The sequence below is a fragment of the Phaethon aethereus genome (assembly GCF_964289735.1).
Source record: "Phaethon aethereus genome assembly, chromosome: 11".
Taxonomy (NCBI): Eukaryota; Metazoa; Chordata; class Aves; order Phaethontiformes; family Phaethontidae; genus Phaethon; species Phaethon aethereus.
In genome coordinates, this window is record NC_138587.1 from 17,777,167 (window position 1) to 17,796,925 (window position 19,759).

Consider the following 19,759-nt stretch of genomic DNA (forward strand, 5'->3'; position numbering starts at 1 on the left):
TAACTCAGCTTGCCTTGTCATATTAATGCACTCAAAATTAGTTGAAGATCAACTTGGCTATCTGACCTCTTCAGAAACTTAATGTGTTTTTTGCTTTAAAATGATTGATTTCTGTATCGAAACAAGTCTTTGGAGCACATAAGCATGTTGCATTTGTATTTATTCTTCAAGATAATGGCAGCTTGTGGATTGATGTGAAATCAGTTGCTGTCATTCTGCATACTGATGCTGTTTGAGGGGTGAACATGTACAGCCAGCTCCGGCCGTGTTCTACATGGGGAATGCTACGGCTTTTTAAAGACTTAACCTGAGGAATTGTATCAGTGCATGAAACGCTTGCATTAACAGGTATTGTCCTGAGCAGACTATTGGTTTGTCTCAGTGCTATGTTTCTAGAAGTGGTCAGTGCTTGCCATTTCAGCAAAAGGATATGAAACCTTTATTATATATTTACTATGACTGTATTGTATACAGAGAGGAGGGACATTCCTTCCTTGTCTCGTGAGCTCTGTTGGGAGCTGTGAAGTTTACTGAGTTTTCAATGTCTAATCTGAGGTTTTATGCATTGTTTACTGAATCTGCATTGCATTTAGCTATACTGCTTGGTCTGCCATAATGTAGCACAGTCAGCTTTTAAAAAGAAAGTCTTTTTATTATGGCTTCTAAATGTAGTACTACTTTAGTTCTAACTTTAATCTTCTGGTTTCTTTGAGTCTCTCCTTGCTTTCCTCAGAGTTATGAGGTACTTTTGAATGCTCAGGTTGTTCCTGTTCTGGTTTGTCACTGGCACAGTGAATAATCCTGATCTGCTGTTTCCCAACACAACATGATGGGAAGCAGACGCAGGCCTTAATTGAACCTGTAATTCTGTGTAGGCATTCATCTGAGTTTTCAGTACTCATCCAAACACTGACGTGTTGCTGGCTGTAGTCACTAGTCAGACATCTTGATTCAGTTTTCTGTAGGACTTGTTTTTTCTTTAGCAAGCCAGTGTCAGATGCTTACAAAAATATAATTGGTATGAGAGATAGTTTGTGTTTTAAAAATGCAAGTGGTATTCTGTTTAATGTATGGTACTGTGCTGCTCTGTACTAACAGTAAATGAAAACTGGCCTTTTATGTAACAAATTGAAACTGTTGATGCTTTTCGTTTCCTCAAGTGGGTTTAGCAACTAGATGTGCATCGTTCTCATAGCAGCTATGAGTCAGGTCTGTGTGATCTGTGGTAGTAAGCAAGTTCTCAACAGTATTAAATGCTTTCAAGATTTGATTACAAATTGGTTTTTTCCCTAAGGAATATAGTTGGATTGGATAAGACAGTTTAATTTGTTACTTTCAAGTAGCTGTAGAACTGGCTTTGCTGAGCCTTGTTTGTTTTCTACTTTGTGTTTTATTTTGTACCTTTAAAGTTTCTTTGGGGTGGCTTGCTTCTGTCATATCCAAAGGTAGATTGTGAGTTTCCTGGAGAACCAGTGCTGTTCAATCTGGAAAGTCACCTACAATGAAAATGTTGAATTGTTTGGCTCATGCATAGTTAAAAATACTTAGCTTTGTGTAAAGAAATGTTGAATTGCTTTAGATAATGGTAGTGATTCTTTGGGCACAATTGTAACTGTCAGGAAGCTGTCTTGTGTGCTTTATCCTAAAAGGAATAAAACAGTTAACATCCAGCCAACCAAAGGGTTTGTCTAGGTTTCTGAAGGGTTAAGCTCCAGATTTCTGCTTAACTGTGAAGTAACAGCAGGATGGTTGCCAAGTTCCTCCACCAGTTGTGGAACTTGGTAGATTGAAGAAGAAAGGATGCTGCTTTCTGAGGCTTGCTGCGGATAGCTATGAATACCAACTTAGCTGGCAGAAATCTTCAGAAAAAGGAGCTTAGAGATCTTGTTTAGCAACCTTTGGGTTGCAAAAAGAAAAGCCATTGCTTTACGTTAAGAAGCGTCTGCATGTTTTTGTGTGTGGAGCAGCCTTGTGAATGAGATTAGGAATCCTGTATCAGCAAAGTCACCCTAGAGTTTAAATTAGCTTTTAGTTAACTGTAATACTTTTAAGAATGTAGAATCCTCATAGTGCTACATTAACCAGCACATCTCAGAGTCAGCTTCTCTAAGGCAAATACTTTGCAGTTCCCTTAGTTTAATTTCTTCCTTTCAGGTATATGTTATTCAGGTCAGTGTTGGCAATCATCAGTGGACAGTCAAACATCGTTACAGTGATTTCCATGACCTGCATGAAAAGGTAAGGATGTTAGAACTGTGGCCTTGGTCTCTTGCAAAACATTGTACAGTTTCTGTAGTTCTGTTGTATGGGACATAAATTCTATCCCAGTAAAGGGCAAGAATATCTGCCAGGTACCATCTGAACTGCAGACTAAATCCTTTTTGTATGAAGAATATTACTTGCCTCTGTAATCTGGGGGAGGTTGGCCTGCATGACTTTAGCCTTGGACAGAAGCTTGTATTGGAAAGAGTGGAGTTCAGGCTAGAGTCATTAAGTGTTTTGCCAAGAGAGATGTTTATGATCAGCTGATTTAGTAAGCAAAAGCTGGATTGGAGCAAAGACTGTCTCTGGGAGGGGTGGATGATGAAACTGTCCTTAGACAGTAGCATGTGGTAGTTACTAACCAGTGCTGATTAAAAAGAGCAAGTGTAAATGAGGGAAAGTCCACTGTATTCAAGACTGGTCTGCTTTTGGAGAAATGTAAGAGTTATTTTGTTTTATCACCTTAATTACATTCTGCCCTGTGGTACGGTGAGTGATTCTTTCAGAAAACACTATTACTGAATTTCTCATTTTATGATAAAAATGTTCTTTCTGAAAATATCTAAGACTTTGAAGTCAATAGCTAAATTTACTGAAGTAATTTTAGTTTTGGATCCTACCAAGATCAGGCAGTGTGCTGTTAATGTGTTCTGTTGCATCTTTTATGCAAGTTCAGATGGTGAGTCAGGTAATAACTCTGGTCTTTGTCTTTCAGCTTGTTTCAGAAAAGAAAATAGATAAAAATCTGTTACCTCCCAAGAAGATTATTGGAAAAAATTCCAAAAGCCTGGTGGAGAAAAGACAGAAGGAATTGGAAGTCTACCTGCAAACTCTGCTAGTCAAGTTCCCTGTTACTGCTCCGAAAGTTTTGTCCCGCTTCCTACACTTTCATTTATATGTAAGTTATGTTTTTAGCATGTAAAATGGAGGCCTGAGTGTCTTTCCCTAGTTCTCCGACTTGGAGAGAATTGTATGGAATCTTGACAAAATAACTGAAACTGTTCTTTTTCAGCATTTTGCACAATGTAACAAACAAAGCATGTTTTTAAGATTTTTTGACATCACTTTAATTGCAGTAGATACTGTACTGACAAGTAGTGTGGGTAGAGACTCTAAGAGGAGAAAATAAATGCTGGTGGGATAGTTGGAAGCTGTGAATAAATCTGAAGCTGAATTGGTTGTTAGGCTGAAGTCAATAGTGCTGGCTCTCCGAAGGAACATTGCATAATTGATCCACACACACCCTTATTTAGTGGTTAATGGTTAGAGCGGTGGTTCACAGTGAAACAGTTTCCAGTAGCCCAAATGAAGAAAAATGGTGCGTCTCCTTGAGAAGCACGCTGATGGAGTAGCCTCTGGAGAAATAGCTCCAGCCAGCAGGCAGAATGTTACGGTAAAGGATGCTTAAAGTAAGAAGCAATGCCTTGCTTTCATGTTCAGATTGTAATTTGTTCATCTCTTGTGTATAATTAGCCTTTTTTGCAGTATGACATCATGTTGTAAGGGGGAGAATGAGCTTCATAAAGAGGAAAATCCACTGGAGAACTCAGTGGAAAAGAGGAGCACTAATTGCTTTGGGGTGGGATGTGCTGAGATGGTGCTTCATGGTTTCATATAAAGGCTCCAGAAATGTGTCACAAGTAGCCCATTGGATGTGTTAATTAAGCTTTAGCAACAAAGAAACCTGTTTTAGTTGCATGAATGTAATTTTCCTGGTGAGACTTTAGAGTTTGACATAGATAAACTCTAGAAGATTTGCTTCATAGTGTTGCTATTGCCTGGCAGATTTGAATGAGAAGGACTAGTTTGTCATGAAGAAGCCCTCTAAAATGGATTAGAGATTTTAAATGTATTGAAAATGTGTGTGATAACAGGGACAATTCTATTCAGATGGAGCACACTTCCTCATCACCAGGAAGTTGCATAATTTTTCTGTTCTCTGGCTACTATCTATTAAATGATGTCTGTTTCATTGATGTTCTAGTGCTGTAACTTCAACAAAGGCTTTTATGCAGGTAGAAGTTCTTCCTAGTCCCTCTCTTGGTTTTCAATTAGACTATTTTCCTCTTGCTGTAATGTTCATCCTTTTTCACTTTCCAGAGAACTAGTATTATTTGATATGAATGCTTCCCTGTTTCTGTACTGTGCTTGTGTATTAAGAGCACAGTTGTTGCTTAATCTGCATTTCTTTGCTTTAGGGGAGCCTGGCTTGAGGTATAAACTCAATTGTATTTGCTTGGAACTTTAGAGTACTTTTAAATATTTACCAAAAAAAGTTGAGTATTCAGCAGAAAAGCTAAATACTTACTACAGCAATTCTACTGGAAAATGACCTTCCTGCAGAACTTTGATCTTTTAAAGTATCTTTGTTACCAGATGGCCCATGTGCATGCTTGAGTCATTATAATCCCCAGTATTGCCTCATTAATTTATGTTGGAAGGCTGCAATATTTTTTCTATTCTTATTTGTAGTATTTCCAGTAGGGATTACTTAATTTTATTTCCCAGGTTAGTAGAACTAAATGCAGTAGAAATACCTACAATACATTAAGACCTCTTTGAAGCCTGTATATGTCGCAGGGAAAAGCCAGGTACAGCTTGGTGAAGGAGTTCCATGCAACAGCAATGTGGAATGTTGTTGTTACTTCAACATTGAATAGGATGTCTGCAGTGATATGGGGATGCTTATTTTGTTGCACTCTTATACTTTGTCATTTTTGAAGATTCGGTTTGTTAACTTACAGATAGAAGCTTTTGTAAGAAAAGAATTGAGCACCCACAAACTGCTGTTCAGACACCTGCAAACAGTGGACTTCTGTGGGTTTGCATATAAGTAGTTAGAGCTAAGACAGAGGTTTCTTGTAAATCTGACAGAGGGCTAGAGTTGCTTTTTTTTGTGTGTGAGCCACTGAATGGTCCAAGTCATAATCTTGTTTCAATTATAAATGTAGAAAATATTCTGTTCTGGGTCCTAGACGATGAAGGGGATACAGAGTATAGTTTCCAGTTAAGTCTGTGCATGCCAGATGAGTATAATTGGCTTATTCAAATGAGAGTCAGAATTGTTGAATTTTGTTTGGAATGCAGCTTCTAGCTTGATGTTCTCAAAACTGTTGTGGAGGCTTTGTTCATCCTTAGTGTGTGGGGTTTCAGTTATACTAAGAATGTGCTTCTCTAAAATGCTTTCCTCATCAAATGAGCTGAGCTGTCTGCTGCAGATGTCCTGTGGATTTATTCCCTTGTTATGAATCATGAGGGATTTGTAAGCGAAGTAAACTCATCAAATATTCATTTCATGATGATCCATAATACCTGTTTATCCTTTGCAGCTACCTTAAAATGAGATGCATGTGTCTAGGGGAAGCTTCACTATCGCATATAGTTTTATTTTTTTCTTTCTGTGGGTCTTTGAGAGGACTGTTGGAAATGCTTTGAACTAATTCTGGACTTCCACAGAGCATTTGGTTTTTGTGGAAAGAAGTATGCCCAGATGGGAATACTTGTACTGATCTTTGTACACCTTCAGGTTTAGAAAGAACAAATCCTTGCATTGAGTTTTCAGTCTCTGTCTTTCCTCCTGGAGCTGTCAGTGCTTGGAATGGAGTTTGAGCACCTGGGTAGGTCCAGGAGGGTGGAGAATATGGAGCATGGGGTAAAGGGGCTTTTGAATTGCTCTGCAGCAAGCATAATAGAGTTGAATTCCAGAAGACTAATTAAGTTTTATGTATCTCTTCTTCCCTGTAGACCTGTTAACCTAAAGGTTTCTGTGTATTAGTGATATTCCAAGGAAATGTTGAGTGTTTGATGCATTAAGTTAGTCTTCATGTTAAAATTTGACGAACACTATACTTGTAATAGTTTCTTCAAAAGAGAGCTTTCTTTCACATTGAGCTAATGATGGCTAGTAATAGTTGCTGTTGTCCTTTTCTAATATATGCAGGATGTGATTATTTAAATTAAGTTCAGTATCTTCCATCTTGGAAGTGAATCATATGAGATTAAATAATTTCAGGTCATTTTAACGAAGTATTTTCAATTTACAAAAAAATCCATAAGACAATCACAGTTGATTTCTGTTTAAAAAGTTCTGTAGGGAGACCTCAGTGAAGGTGCAAATTGGAACCATAAGTATGTAAATAACACTCAATTACAATGGTTTAATCTTTGCAGGAGATCAATGGGATCACTGCTGCATTGGCTGAAGAGCTTTTCCACAAAGGTAAAGAACTTGCAAGAATTTAACTGGGAATAGTTTCTTCTATGTACATGCATTCGTATACCTGTGATATTTGTCTCCAGACAATGGGAGATCTGAATCTTCCATATCAGACTATGAGACTTTTTCTTCCCCTTCCTTCTTCACCTTTTTCTTACTGTTTGCGCTTTGTTTCAAGCTGCATTTTGTGAGGAGCTATAGCAGTAGTGCAGCTGCATTTGGAAACAAAACAGAGGAATTGGTGAGTTTGGATGTTGGAAAGGGCCTACTAGTCTGTGTCCTTTAAGGGATAGGATGTGGTACTGGTGATGAGAGGCTTTTGTTAAGCTTTCTGTCTTATGTTTTAGTGTAACCTCTAAGAAGTTTCGTTCATGAGTCCTGATACAGTGTATGTTAAAGGCAAGAGGCCACTTGACATATCTAAATTAATATTGTTCTGCCAGAATTCAGGAAACATGAGACTTTCTGGTCAGTTAATTAAAGGGTGGCCTTTTCTGAGGCTGGCAGATGAAAGTGACATGTTCTCATTGTAACTGCAACAGCTCTAACAGGTCCATTAACAGCAGGAGGCATCTGAAATGATTAACCTGTGCCAATTTTGTTTTGAAGGACATGCTGGATGCTACTTTATAATTCCAGTTGTCTGAGGTGATAGGTGAAATGTGTTTCAGCATGCCATTTCAGATTGTTCTGGCACAAAATTAACATTAGGTGAAGCCATTTCGGAGGGTCCATGCAGCAAATTTTGAAAGGTCTTAAGGAAGCTCCTGAAGAAATCCTTCCTGACTTTGTAGTGCCTGCAGTCTCACTGATAACCAGAATCATTGATGTCTGACTGCTGTATATTAGCACAGCCTTCCAGTAATGTGTAGATGGACTCTTGGACTTGCTCCCACTGAAGCCAAAGGGAATTTTACTCCTTGGAGCATTTCTGAGAACTCTGCTTATCATGAAAGCTGATGCTTTCTTGTTCATGAAGTCAAACTGATTGTCTGTAAAAGGAAGAGGAGATATTTATTCCACATGTGTGTGTTCTGACTGCTGTAGTCCAATTAACTCTTGTAATGCCTTCAGAGAGGCTTTCAGATGCTGTTTCCTACTGTTCTGAAAATGAAATGGGTTTGTAAATATTATCAGATAATGCATTTTCTGTTCTGGGAGTTTACATTGGTATTAGTGTGGTGAAAGTCCTCTTATTTTCCAAGAACACATTTGCTACAATTCTGCATTTAGGCAGCATAGCAAAAGGTGTAAGGCTTGGTTTTTTAGATGGCAGGCACTGCTGCTTCTGAATAGAGTTAAGTCCTAACTGCTATAGAACTTAGGGTTATCTTGGAAGAAGTTTAGTATGTCTTACATTATATAAATGAACTTTGTCTGATTCCAGTCCTGTTAAGATTGAGGGAAATCTGCCAGTAGTTGCATTAGGAGCTTCAGGCTTGTATGGTGAGAGTATCCATTTGAACACCTATATTATTCTGGTGTTTAAAAAAAAACAAACACTTCAGCCATTCTAGTTTAAAGTGGCAAAAAAGGACATTGTTTTGGTGCCTCAATCATGAGTTTAGAATATAAATGACAAACATTTAATCTGTAACATTAGATCTTCTGTGTACCATTTACTCTTTTGTAACCATTGCAGCATTGTGTTTGATATCATGGTACTCTGTTTTTTCAGGAGAGCAGTTATTAATGGCTGGAGAAGTCTTTACCATCAGACCCTTGCAGTTGTATGCTGTCACTCAACAGTTGCTACAGGGAAAGCCTACATGTGCTAATGGAGATGCCAAAACAGATCTAGGTCATATTTTAGATTTCACTTGTAGACTCAAGTATTTAAAGGTGAGCTATACCTGAACAAATACTGGAGATGTTGTTTCTACCAGACTGACATGATTCTTGGCATAGTTTTGGAGTTTAGATTGCACAAGAAGTTTACTGATAGTAAACACCTGCAAGCATTTAGAAGTCAATGTTAAACAGGTGTTTATTCTGTCAACCTTCAATGCATGTGTAGTTTTCTAACAAAGATGTTGATTCTGTGATGTGGTCTCTTCAGCAGTGCTATCTGTAGAGATGCAGTCACAGAATCTTAGTGGGTGCTAGGAGGAATGGGGAGATAGATAAATATTATTCCCTTCAACCCTACATTCTTTGCAGACACTAAGGGTAGACCAGTGTATATGTATACATATGCATACATGCATGTGTATATGTAACTCCTGTCTTCTTTCTCACTTTTGTCTGTATCTGTAAGTTAAAAAAAACAAACCCAAAACAAAAACACCTCAGTTTCATAGATGAAATGGCCCTGAATTTCTAGCTAAAATACCATTTCAGAATAAATGTAAAGTAGCTTCAGAACAGATAATTTTTGTCTGGAGCTAGTTTGGTTTTTTCTACCAAGTAAGTTAATTATAAAGACTTTTCCTGAGTAATTTTTTAAACACTGCTTGCTACAGCTCAAAAATTCTTTTTAGCCCCTTTATGATATGAAAAAGAGCTTCTCTTTAACTGTGTGGTGTGTTCAAAGGGGAAACAAAGGAGTGGATCAGGGGAAGCTTCACTGGTGGACTTAAGAAGTTGCAAAAGCAAAACCACAGTTGTACTGGTATTCCTGTGGATCTTCAGTTGCCTTTGCCATCCTGTGTGTGTATAGAATTCTCTGAACAGAGGATTCTCTGTCTGGAGAAGAGCATATTATTCAGAAAAATACCCATCTTCAGAATTTCTGGCCCTTCTGAATGCTTGTGAGTGGGTACCTTCAGAGCTTGTAAGATACATGTAACACCAGACAAAAACCTTACAGATTTCTCCCAGAATTGTATTCACAGCAAACATAAATGAAACCACCTGCCTTTTGTGCTGCTGATGTGCTCTGAGGCTAGAACCCAATGACCACATGGAAATACTAGATGCATTTTTATTAGATATCTAGCAATGTCTAATGTTTTCTTCAAACCCATCTTGTCAGTGCCTTGAACTTGATTCCCTGTAGTGGAATTGAAGACAGTTCTGTTTTGGAGCATCCAGATGTTTCAAGAAAGTTGTTTGTGTTTTTAGTGAATGCAGCTCTGGCTTGGTAAGCTGAGAATGAAGCCTTGGTCAATCTTACCTATGGTATCTTTTTTGCATGCCCCATGTGCTACAAAATACAGGCACAAGGTGGCAGTTCAAGTTCAGTGCTTCAAGTTCAGTGCACTTAGAGCAACTAACATTTTTTTTCCATGAAGAGTTAATATGCATGTTTCGTGAATCATTCCATACTTGAAAAATTTGTTGGAACTTTGGCTGTCTTTCCATGCTACTGTATTTGTGCTATTGCCTGTGGAAGACTATCTGAAATGCAGGCAAGTTGGATTATGTGCACTAACTCTGTTCATAAATGTTGATTACTAGGTCACTGGAACAGGGGGACCTTTTGGAACCAGTAACATTCAGGAGCATCTCTTGCCTTTTGATCTGTCAATTTTCAAATCGCTTCATCAAATAGAGGTATGACTGAAATACTGATCATGGTTTTATAGAGGTTCCGTGAATGCCATGTCTGCTGCATATCTCTCAGAATTGGTAACTGTATGCTTTGATTTGGTGCTAGAATTGGAGAGTGTGATGTTTAGAAGAACTGTTTCATTTATGCAACAATTTTTTTTACAAGTCTAGGAAATAAGTATGCCCAACTTTAATGTTTAGAATAGCTTGCACTGTGTGTGTCTTTAAAAAGAATGTGATTTCCAGCATATGCACAAAACCTAAATCAAGGTTGCTTTCCATTGCCTTGAAGATCTAGCAAATGGGTTATGATGGGATCACTTATTACAAAGTACTTTTTGGAAAGCACCAAATATTTCTGAAAATTTCCTGACATTAAATTTGGTTGTGAAAGTACACTTTTGGGTATAGTGCTTCTTGCTTGAAAATTTGCAGAATTTTTTCATTGATCGGCTTTCAGTGTGAATGACAGGGTTTCTAACAGAAGTTGTTCAATGAGTATTTTACTAAATACTTTCCTGAGCACTTCAGATCTTTGCAGAGAGAATATCCGATTGCATCATACAGTCTGTACTCTGTGGCTACTTTCAGTGGGTGCAGTACCTTTTCTAGTACATGAATAGTATTGTCTCATTGATATGAGAGACTGAGTTAGTTAAGAACTCAGATGGATTCCTGAAGTCAGTGATGTATTGACATTTTAATGTGGGAAGGAGACTACAGTGGGCTGAAGGAGAGAGTCTAACATACTGCAGAGAGGATATTGCAGAATAGTATAAATTTTCCCCTTTCCTGTGAGCATGGATAGTTTCAAATGTAGCTTTGCTTAATGTGGGGAGAAAAATAAGAGCTTTGGTCTTGAAGACTTTGGTAATTGTATGTTTGTGAAAAGTTTTGGATTGACGGGCACCAGACTGACATTTTCAACTAGTAGTACATACTGTCCAAAAATTAACGGTGGTAATCTGGAAGTATTTTTTTCAAGGGTGGCAGGAGCTCTGTTTCTCTCTGTTTAGTGCTGTTTCCCTGATACACCAGCATACGTGCCAGTTGTAGTGGTTGCGCAATGGGTGTGACTGTCTACAGACAAGGACCTGGTTGCTGGACAGAGGCTGTAGCAGAGCTTTGGCATTGTTCCAACTTGAGCTACAGAAAAAAGGCTTTGTTTTCTTAAACTACTAGCATATTAAATGTTTAGATTAGTATCCTCACTTCCTAGGCATTTGTTTTCTTATTTACAATAAAGAATATATGTTACCTAAATAAACACATCTGCAGGTAGAGCTGTAGTTTGAGGTACCTTTCTTTTTGCTACTAGTAAAACTGCCTGGGTAGTTTCACCTTGAAGAATACATGGTGCAGGTAGAAAGTCAGTGGAGAAGAAGCTTTATTCAAATAAATGTTTGGATTTGTTGAATGTTGGTATTTCTGACCTGATAATCTCATGAGATCTTAAGGGAGTGCTGTAACTGCTTTCCAGATTTGTAGAGGATCTGCTATTGCAGCTTTTAGCTGCCTCTTCCACGTCTCATATTTGTCTGTTCTAGCATTTATGACTTTAACATAATTAATTTTTTGATAGATCAGTCATTGTGGGGGAAAACTTATCAAAGGGCTGACTTCATCAAAGCATGCTCTGGCCACAATGAGCATTCAATTTTCGGCAACATCAATGAAGGTAAGAGCGAGTTCCTACTTCTGGTGAGTGTTAAAGCACATGCAAAAGTAATGTGCATGTTGTGGAAATATCCATGTACTTTTCTGCACTGCCTCTTGCAGGTTCTGCTTTTAAAACCATGGAACTGAAGGGATTTGCTAACCTTTCAGAATCTCAGCTTTAGTAAGTGGAGGAAGTGTTTACATATGTCCCTTCACAGGGGCATTTCTGATGCTTTTATTGGAATGTATGTTTCTAGTATTCATCCAGAACTGAATGCATATGTCTTATTCTTTTCTCTGGGCTTCGATTTGGCAAGAGATACCCAGTAGCATAATTTTCACAGTCCCTCTATTGTTCTTCCACGTTCCCCAATTTGGATTGACTGTTAGTGTTGGAACTCCCTCCCTGTAGATCTAAAATAATTCTGACCCAGTCAGCTCACATTTTGAGACCCATGGCTTTAATCTAGGTGATTATAAAGCTTAGAAATCTTCCTTACATAAGGTTGTTTGGGTTGTTTTCAAAACTATTAGCTTTCACTGAAGATATAAGCAATAATATTTTAGTGTGCTTGTCTTAATTAGGAAATCCTAGTGCCTGAGGCCTCTGAGTTTGATCAGTGGGAACCAGAGGGTGCAACTTCAAGTTGTCCAGTGACAGCAGTTATCCCAACTTGGAGGACCTTAACAACTTTGGATATGAGTCACAATAGCATCTCTGAAATTGATGACTCAGTGGTAAGAAATATTTTTTCATTTGTGAAAAGAAGCATGACTGGTCTTCAGTGGCACATTATACAGCAGGGATTTTGCATTTGCTTCATATATCTTTTTTCTTAAAGACTTTTGGTTGCACTTTATGTTGGTTAATGCTTAGGAGATTTTTTTTCTTTTACTACTTTGGTATTTTCTTTGCTGAAGGAGAAAAGTTTGTCACTCTGTGCTCTGTAAGCAACACTCCCATGAATGCTGGCTTTTTGAAATATGCTTCTACTGTTTGCATTGGCCTTAGGCCACTGACAAAAGTTTTTTTTTTTTTTAAAAAGAACAAAACACTTCTTGGCCTCAACTTTGGAGCATTATCAAGGCTGAAGCTTCCTGTATATGTAAAAACCTGTGGCTTGCTGGCAGCTTTCTTGATGTCAAAAGAGTATGAAGAGTGTGGAAAGAAAATTTGGAGTATTTTGCCACTACCTTGGAATTGTATTTTGGGAATTGGTTATTACAAAAAGTTAGCATTCATTACAAGAACATGCGTCAAATATGAACATAGTTTTTTACTTGAACTACTCTTGTGAATCAAGAAATAGTATGTCTGTAGCTCAGTTAGAGATCATGAACTTGGAGTGCAGTTTTCTTCATGTCTTTTTGTGATGTAGACTTAGGGTTCTTCAGGTCTGAGTCCAGGCCTTAACTACAAGGCGAATGATTGGTGAGGTTACAGCCAAAATAAAGCAGATATGAATACATTGACGTAAAAATTCAGCATCAAATTCAAGGTTTGAGTCCTCCAAAAATAAAGGCCTTTCTGAGTTAAAATGCATTTTTGAGAGGTTTATGTGACCTTGTAAATGCTTGGCTAGTATAATCAAAACACGGAAGCAAATCCTTGAACTTATTCTGGTTTTTGATACTGTTGTCTTTATCCAGGTTTCTGTGTAGCATAGATATGCTTTCTTAGTAAGACAGAAACACCTTAATGAGTTTGATGTATAGTTAATGGGGCTAAACTGGGAACAGCTTATTTGTCTTCAGTGAGAAACCAGGTTTCGTATTAAAACTTAACCATGCTTGTCAGAGTAACCTGGTTTTAAGAGCAAGATTCAACTCTTCTGTTGCACTAAGTGATACAGAATGCTTTTTTAATATCAAAAGCTGAGAAGAGAGACTGCATTGGGCGATACCTTTCCTTTGCTTGTTGGTCAGCTGGCAGTGAAGGAGGTATGGACTGATTTATAAGCTAAAATGCATTTAATACAGGCCTTTTTTTTCTCCTCTTCTAGAAATTAATTCCAAAGATTGAATTCCTGGATTTGAGTCACAACGGAGTGTCTCTGGTAGAAAATTTACAGGTAAGTGATGCTTTTGAAGGTGAATTTTTTTTCCAGGCTGCCCAGGACCTTTGAACATGGATTTTCTTGCTTCAGAATTTTGTTGCTCATCTTCCTCGTGGAAAATAGTTTAAGCCCAAACAGCTTATTCTTCATAATATCAACTACTTTTATCTTACTAGCATTTCTTACTTGCTCTGGATGCTTTCATTTTTTGCCAATATGGACGTACAATATTTATCTCTTAACGAAATTAATTCACTGCCAGCTGTATCTGTGGGTTGATAAAGCAGTTGAGGAAGTTCCCTTTCTACAACCTTGAAGCTGTGTAATGAACAATTTCATGTCGTGTTTTTCATGCTAGGTAGTGTCCACTGTTGCACAAAAAATGAGCAAGCCGTAATACAGTGTCTTTGATATTGTTTGATTTTAATGAATTGATGTCTGACATGTATTTTTCTGTGCTTTTGTAGCATCTTTACAACCTTGTTCACCTGGACTTATCCTACAACAAGCTTACATCACTAGAAGGTGTTCACACAAAACTGGGAAACATCAAAACTCTGAATTTAGCAGGAAATCAGCTGGAAAGGCTGTGTGGTCTTAACAAACTATACTCATTAGTCAACTTGGATCTCAGCAACAACAAAATAGAACAGGTAACTTGATTTTCAGTGTCAAATTGAATTGTGCTTTAAATCACAAGTAATTTCTTTTAGTGTATGAAACTGCCAATAAATAAAAGTGGCTGTAGTGATTTTTCCTGGTTATCGCATGTCTGTAATTTATGCAAGACTGTATGTTCATTTTCATTTAGCCAATCTGTATTCATCTTTTATTCAAAACTTTCAGATTGATGAAGTAAAAAATATAGGAAACCTCCCATGCTTAGAAAAGGTGGTCTTATCAAGCAATCCGTTGAGCATCATCCCTGATTACCGGACCAAAGTACTTGCTCAGTTTGGGGACAGGGCCTCAGAGGTAAGCCATGGAGCAATTCTTCCTTTGAAGTATTTGAAAAAATCTTTTTTAAAGCCAGGTGAGAAAAGTAGTGCAAATGTTCTAAAAACCTGATGATTTTTTAGTGTGTGTTGGAGAAGATCTTTAGAGAATGAAACTGTTTTAACATTATTTGACTATGCTCCTGGATCTAAATGAAAATTTACCCTGTTTTCATTAGGTAACAGTATGTTAATATTGAAACACAGTTGTGCTAGAAGGGTGTTAAGCTTACAAAGCATTTCTGAGTTCACATTAAATTCATATCATGTCAGAGCAGGGTCTAATGTGATTATTGTTTTTGTGTTATGGTTACAAAGATGCACATAGTTTGCATTAAGCTGAGAATTTTTTACTATCACATTAATAAAAATAAATTGCAGAGCTGCCTTGTTTTCAATATTTGTAGATGTTTTAACATTTTTTAGGTCTGTTTGGATAACATCATTACCACAGAAAAGGAACTAGACACTGTGGAAGTGCTGAAAGCTATTCAAAAAGCAAAGGAGGTGAAATACAAACTGAGCAACTCTGATAAAAAGGTGAGTTTGCTGTGAGAGGAGTAGAATGTGCTGTGTACAAAAGAAGCTTATGAAAAACTTCTAGAAATTAGATCTAAGCGGAATTCCGTAAACTTTCCTTAGCATTAAAGTTTTTACACTTTCTTTGTGCATTAATGTGGCATGAACTTTAACATTGCCTCTTTCCTATTCAGTTTTCGGTGTAGATTCAGCAATTATCTGCCCTTCCTTTTTGTGCTGGCTTGGGAGAGAGGAAGTGGGAGGAGAAGATAAAATGACTTAATGGTGTACACAATGAATGTGCAGTTGACCTTAACAGCCATATTTTACATCTTATACAACTATTGTAGAGGTGTGATTTTACTGCTTGTGTTGTAGAGCACTGAAATGACTTCCCCAAACTTTCTTCTTGTGGGTACTTAGCAGTGGGAAAGAATCAGAAATCTGACTCCTCCTTGCCCTCTCATGTGTGTCTGTGTGCTGGGTAGTTGCTTAGTCTTTTTTTGGTAATAAACTTATTATCAGAACCTGTTCTGTCCCTGCAGTATAGAAATCCTGTTTTCATTCTCATGGTTTGTGAAACTCACTGCTAGTTTTGTCACTACAGTGATTGGTCAGTGATCAGAATGACTTCTCTAAGTTAATTCTTAGTGGAATTCCACTTAGTGTGAAAATAAAAACTTCAGAGGATGCGATTCCCCCCTGCCCAAAAAAAAAAAAGCTGGCACTAACTTTCCTTTTACTGAAATTAGGAAAGCTTGTGTAGACCTATTTTAGTTCAGGATCTAATGTGTCCTGTGTATTTAGGTTTTTTCTTTAATCACTGCATACTTTCTTTATTAGATCAGTGAGGACTCCAGGCTCACTGCTGCCAGCTCCAAATCAAACTGTTCTTCTCTTACTGTTCGTCCTTCCTCTCCCTCTCTGCCTCGTCCTGTCAGCTCCAGCCAAGGTAATCATGTATGTATCGTGCTGCTGGGCTGAGCCTCTTGGTTCTGCTTTTCTAAGCTGCATTGATATACATGAATATTATGTGCATGGATATAGGGCGTATCAAGACAAAGCAGAAAGACCTGGTAGTATTGCCTTAGAAAGTGGAAATTGTATGTGGATCAGCAAAACTGACCTGTTCACTGTAGTGGAAGTTTGGGTACAGGACTTCTTTTACTGTATTGTCCTGCAGAAATCACCAGCAGAGGGCTATAACTTTTCCTGGTTTAGATACATGTCTTAATGGAAAACCATGGCATGTATAGACATGCTTTAAAATTGCTTCTTTACCTGTTCTGAGTCTGCAAAATGTGAGCTGAAGCAGTATCTGTTCCTTTATTGCTTTTTTGCAAGAGCTGCATTTCTGTCAAACCAGAAGGAAGATAGGAGATGAGTAAAGGACAGTTGTGGGATTAGTGTTGTGACTGAACCTGTGATTTCAGCACATCTGTTGTGCGCTACAGCACCTGCTAACCTTACCTGAAAATTATTTGTACTGTATGTTTCAAATAGGTGTGCCCGTTGCATTAGGAACTTAGAAGGATGGCCTATCTTTCATCTTTTGCAGCAGCCCGAAAGACTAACTTATGTGAATATTAATTTGTGACTGAGGGAAAGAGATAAAAATACTTTTTTTGGCTTTTGCCTGATAGAAAACGTAGAGTGCAGTGTAGGATATGAATAGTGAGAGAAGACTTCATAACTCTTTTAAAGAATAGGGATTATATTCTCAATAATTCAGGGTGGAACAGTTTACTCTCACCATTAAATTGGTGGATGGGGAAGAGAAACATGCCTGAAAAGCTTGGTCTTTGAAAAAAGTCCATTGCTGTGATTTCTGCAAAATCAGTAGAAATTTCTTAGTTCACTCTATAAAAATGAAATTGTTCTGACAGCATTTGATTAAAGGACAGACACCTTAAGATACAGATTTACTTGCTATTTGTGTAATACATCTGCCTTTGTAGCCCTTCTAATCATTCTTCATCTGCAGATAAAATGCCAGTTTTTCCAAAATGAAGTCAATGCTTGCTTTGAAGTATTAAGCATTTAAGTTACAGGATTGAGACAGCTTGTCTATACAACATCCTGCAGTTTTATACAGGACTAGCTGTAAAAATGCAGGTTAGGAATCACTGACTGTTTAAAAGTTATTTGTCAGTAGTCTTTTTCTACTACTGTAAGTATTTAGGATCAAATGAGTCTTGGGAAGAAAAAGGTTTAGATCTTTCTTTCTGAGGTACTTGAGAGTTTTATAGAAAGACTGGTATAAGATTCAATGTTTGTTTACTGTAGTCCTTTTCCATGAGGTTCCTTTAGTAGAATCTTGTTGAAGGTTTTTATAAATAGTGGGGAAAATGAGGACTAGGGCAGGCTATTTCTCCAGCTTTAACATTAGAAATTAATCAATTGCTACATACCTAGCTATCAAGGCTTGCTTTTAAAATACTGATTTTGAGAAATCTATTTCAAAAAATGGAAATATGCTAGGCAATTAGTTTCCCTGTTAGACCTTAAATCATGAATAATGAAATTAATTTCCTGATATGCTATTTCTATGAATTGTTTTCTCTACAGTTTTTCTAGACACCATCTGTTTCCGTAACGTATTATTCAAATTAAATGTCACTGGCAAGTGGCTTATGGAAAAAGATTAAATATTTATATAGGAAACAGAAAACCTGAAAAAATGCTGTCATGTTCTGTTTTTCCTGTCAATTTGAGTTTCCTTCTTGCTAACACAGTATTTTGTTCAAGTAATAAATACCTCTTGTGTTTCCTCTGATTCTGAGATGGTTTGATGTAATCTGCTAAACTTTACCATTAATCCAGAAAGATACATGCAGGAGTTTTTATGCTCAAGGCAGAAACATACCCACACTGTAATTCTGTTGTTTGTTTGCACATTTATATACTTGAGCTGGCTGGCTGGCTCACTGGTAACACTGAAAATGGATTTGCTCTGTTGGGTCAGTGCCCTGCTGTGAGTATCAAACAGGAAAAAAGTCAAATGTCTCTGAAGATGTTGGCATATATGCACTCATAATAACTTTTTACTGATGATTCAGCTTTGAACCCTTCAAAAAGGTTCCAAGTAAGGTGAGGTAATTGTCTTGAGTGGCATTTGAGGGACCAGACCACCTGAGTGTGGTTGAAGGTTTTACACAGATATTATACTTGTTCACTTGAAACCTACAGAAATTTGAGAGAATGCTACAAAGTTTACAAAGAGTGCTTTGCTGTGTTTTTGCCAGCCTGGCAATGTTTTAGTAGAAGTGAAGGTTAGTATTAACAAAACTGACTAGTTCTGTTAAAACTAAATCATGTGAAGAATTCTTACATCAGATGTTGAGATTTAAATTGATTGTTAGCTTGAAAAATGAGCTTTAGCAGTCTTTAACGGAACTTTCAGTGCAGTTAAAAATACTTCTGTAATTAGACTAAAATTCTACCTGCTTTTGTTTGTCCTGGTTGTTATGTGAAGATACGCTTGAGCTTTAATGATTTATGATCAGATCTTGATCACACAATTTTAATTCCACTTGTTTGGCAGGTACTATTAGCTGTTCATTTTGGTTTTACTTCAGTGATTTTAAGAGCTGTTTGTATTTGTTTTAGAAATAATTTGTGAAGAAACAGTCCTAGCCAACAGTTTTTTGCCATTCAGTGGTTCGACTCCTACAGACCATACAGTTCCCCAGAGACGCTTTGAAATACCAGACTCCAGATGTAAAAATCAGGTAACTGCCATCCTTCTGTTTGTTTTTATGTTATATTTAAGTGTGTTTTGCAAGCTTATTTCTGATACTAAACTTCAGTTACCATAGTAATACATAGCAAAGTTTTTCTGGTTCTCAGAGGTATTATAATGGAAAAAGAGGTAGCCCTAAATTTGAGTGAAGGGCTTGGTCCACCTTGTAAATTAGATGCATAAACCAAGTTTATCAGAGTTGCAGAGAATTATTGTCACTGTGTCATGACTTTGAGATGTTTACCCAATATTAGTATCACATCATTTAATATCCAATTAGATACTGAGTGTAAGACTTCTATCTTATTACAATATCAGTTTTTGGAAGGTGATTCTCTTGCTAGTAGAGTGGAAGAACCTTCTCCCTGTCAATAGGTAATGGCCTTAATTTGTCTCCTTCAAACTCCTGGTTGATAACTTCTGTATTGTGATTTCATTTGTTGTATTGGAAACACTTTTCATATGCATGGCTTCAAAGAATGAGACAGCAAGACTCAGGCGAACCTCTTTCTTTGCTACCAGCATAGCTGGCCTTTTGTCAAGTTCCTTTACCTTTTTCTGTCACTTTACATTACTTCAGTAAAAGTTTGTAGTGTGCTGAAATGTCTATGGCACACAGGTTGGATCTGTTCTCAAGCAAGTGGCAGAGTTCATTCTTTTCCTGCCTTAACTGAATGCCCAACCTGAAGTAAACAGTGTTTCAGGATCCTCAAAGGGTAGCTGTTCAGCTGCCTGTGAGTACAACAGTCAGGACTTTGCAGTGAGTGGGCTAGCTTTAAAAAGCAGAAGCCAACATTAACTTTGTTTTTCATGTATG

General features: G+C 37.4%; 1 protein-coding gene across 2 annotated transcripts in view; it reads left to right on the plus strand.

The window, feature by feature from the left end:
• NISCH (nischarin) overlaps positions 1–19,759 on the plus strand; it is a gene marked incomplete at its 3' end in the record, with an annotated part of 32,033 nt that overhangs the window by 3,846 nt on the left and 8,428 nt on the right. The window contains exons 2-14 of one of the 2 annotated variants that reach the window (XM_082004417.1): positions 2,155–2,238; positions 2,978–3,160; positions 6,433–6,481; positions 8,157–8,320; positions 9,878–9,973; positions 11,553–11,648; positions 12,215–12,367; positions 13,633–13,701; positions 14,154–14,339; positions 14,533–14,661; positions 15,108–15,221; positions 16,044–16,152; positions 18,810–18,975. In XM_082004417.1, coding sequence (XP_081860543.1) covers positions 2,155–2,238; positions 2,978–3,160; positions 6,433–6,481; positions 8,157–8,320; positions 9,878–9,973; positions 11,553–11,648; positions 12,215–12,367; positions 13,633–13,701; positions 14,154–14,339; positions 14,533–14,661; positions 15,108–15,221; positions 16,044–16,152; positions 18,810–18,975 — 1,598 coding nt within the window. The remainder of the gene's footprint in view (positions 1–2,154; positions 2,239–2,977; positions 3,161–6,432; positions 6,482–8,156; positions 8,321–9,877; positions 9,974–11,552; positions 11,649–12,214; positions 12,368–13,632; positions 13,702–14,153; positions 14,340–14,532; positions 14,662–15,107; positions 15,222–16,043; positions 16,153–18,809; positions 18,976–19,759) is intronic. The other variant, XM_082004416.1, reaches the window with a different exon arrangement.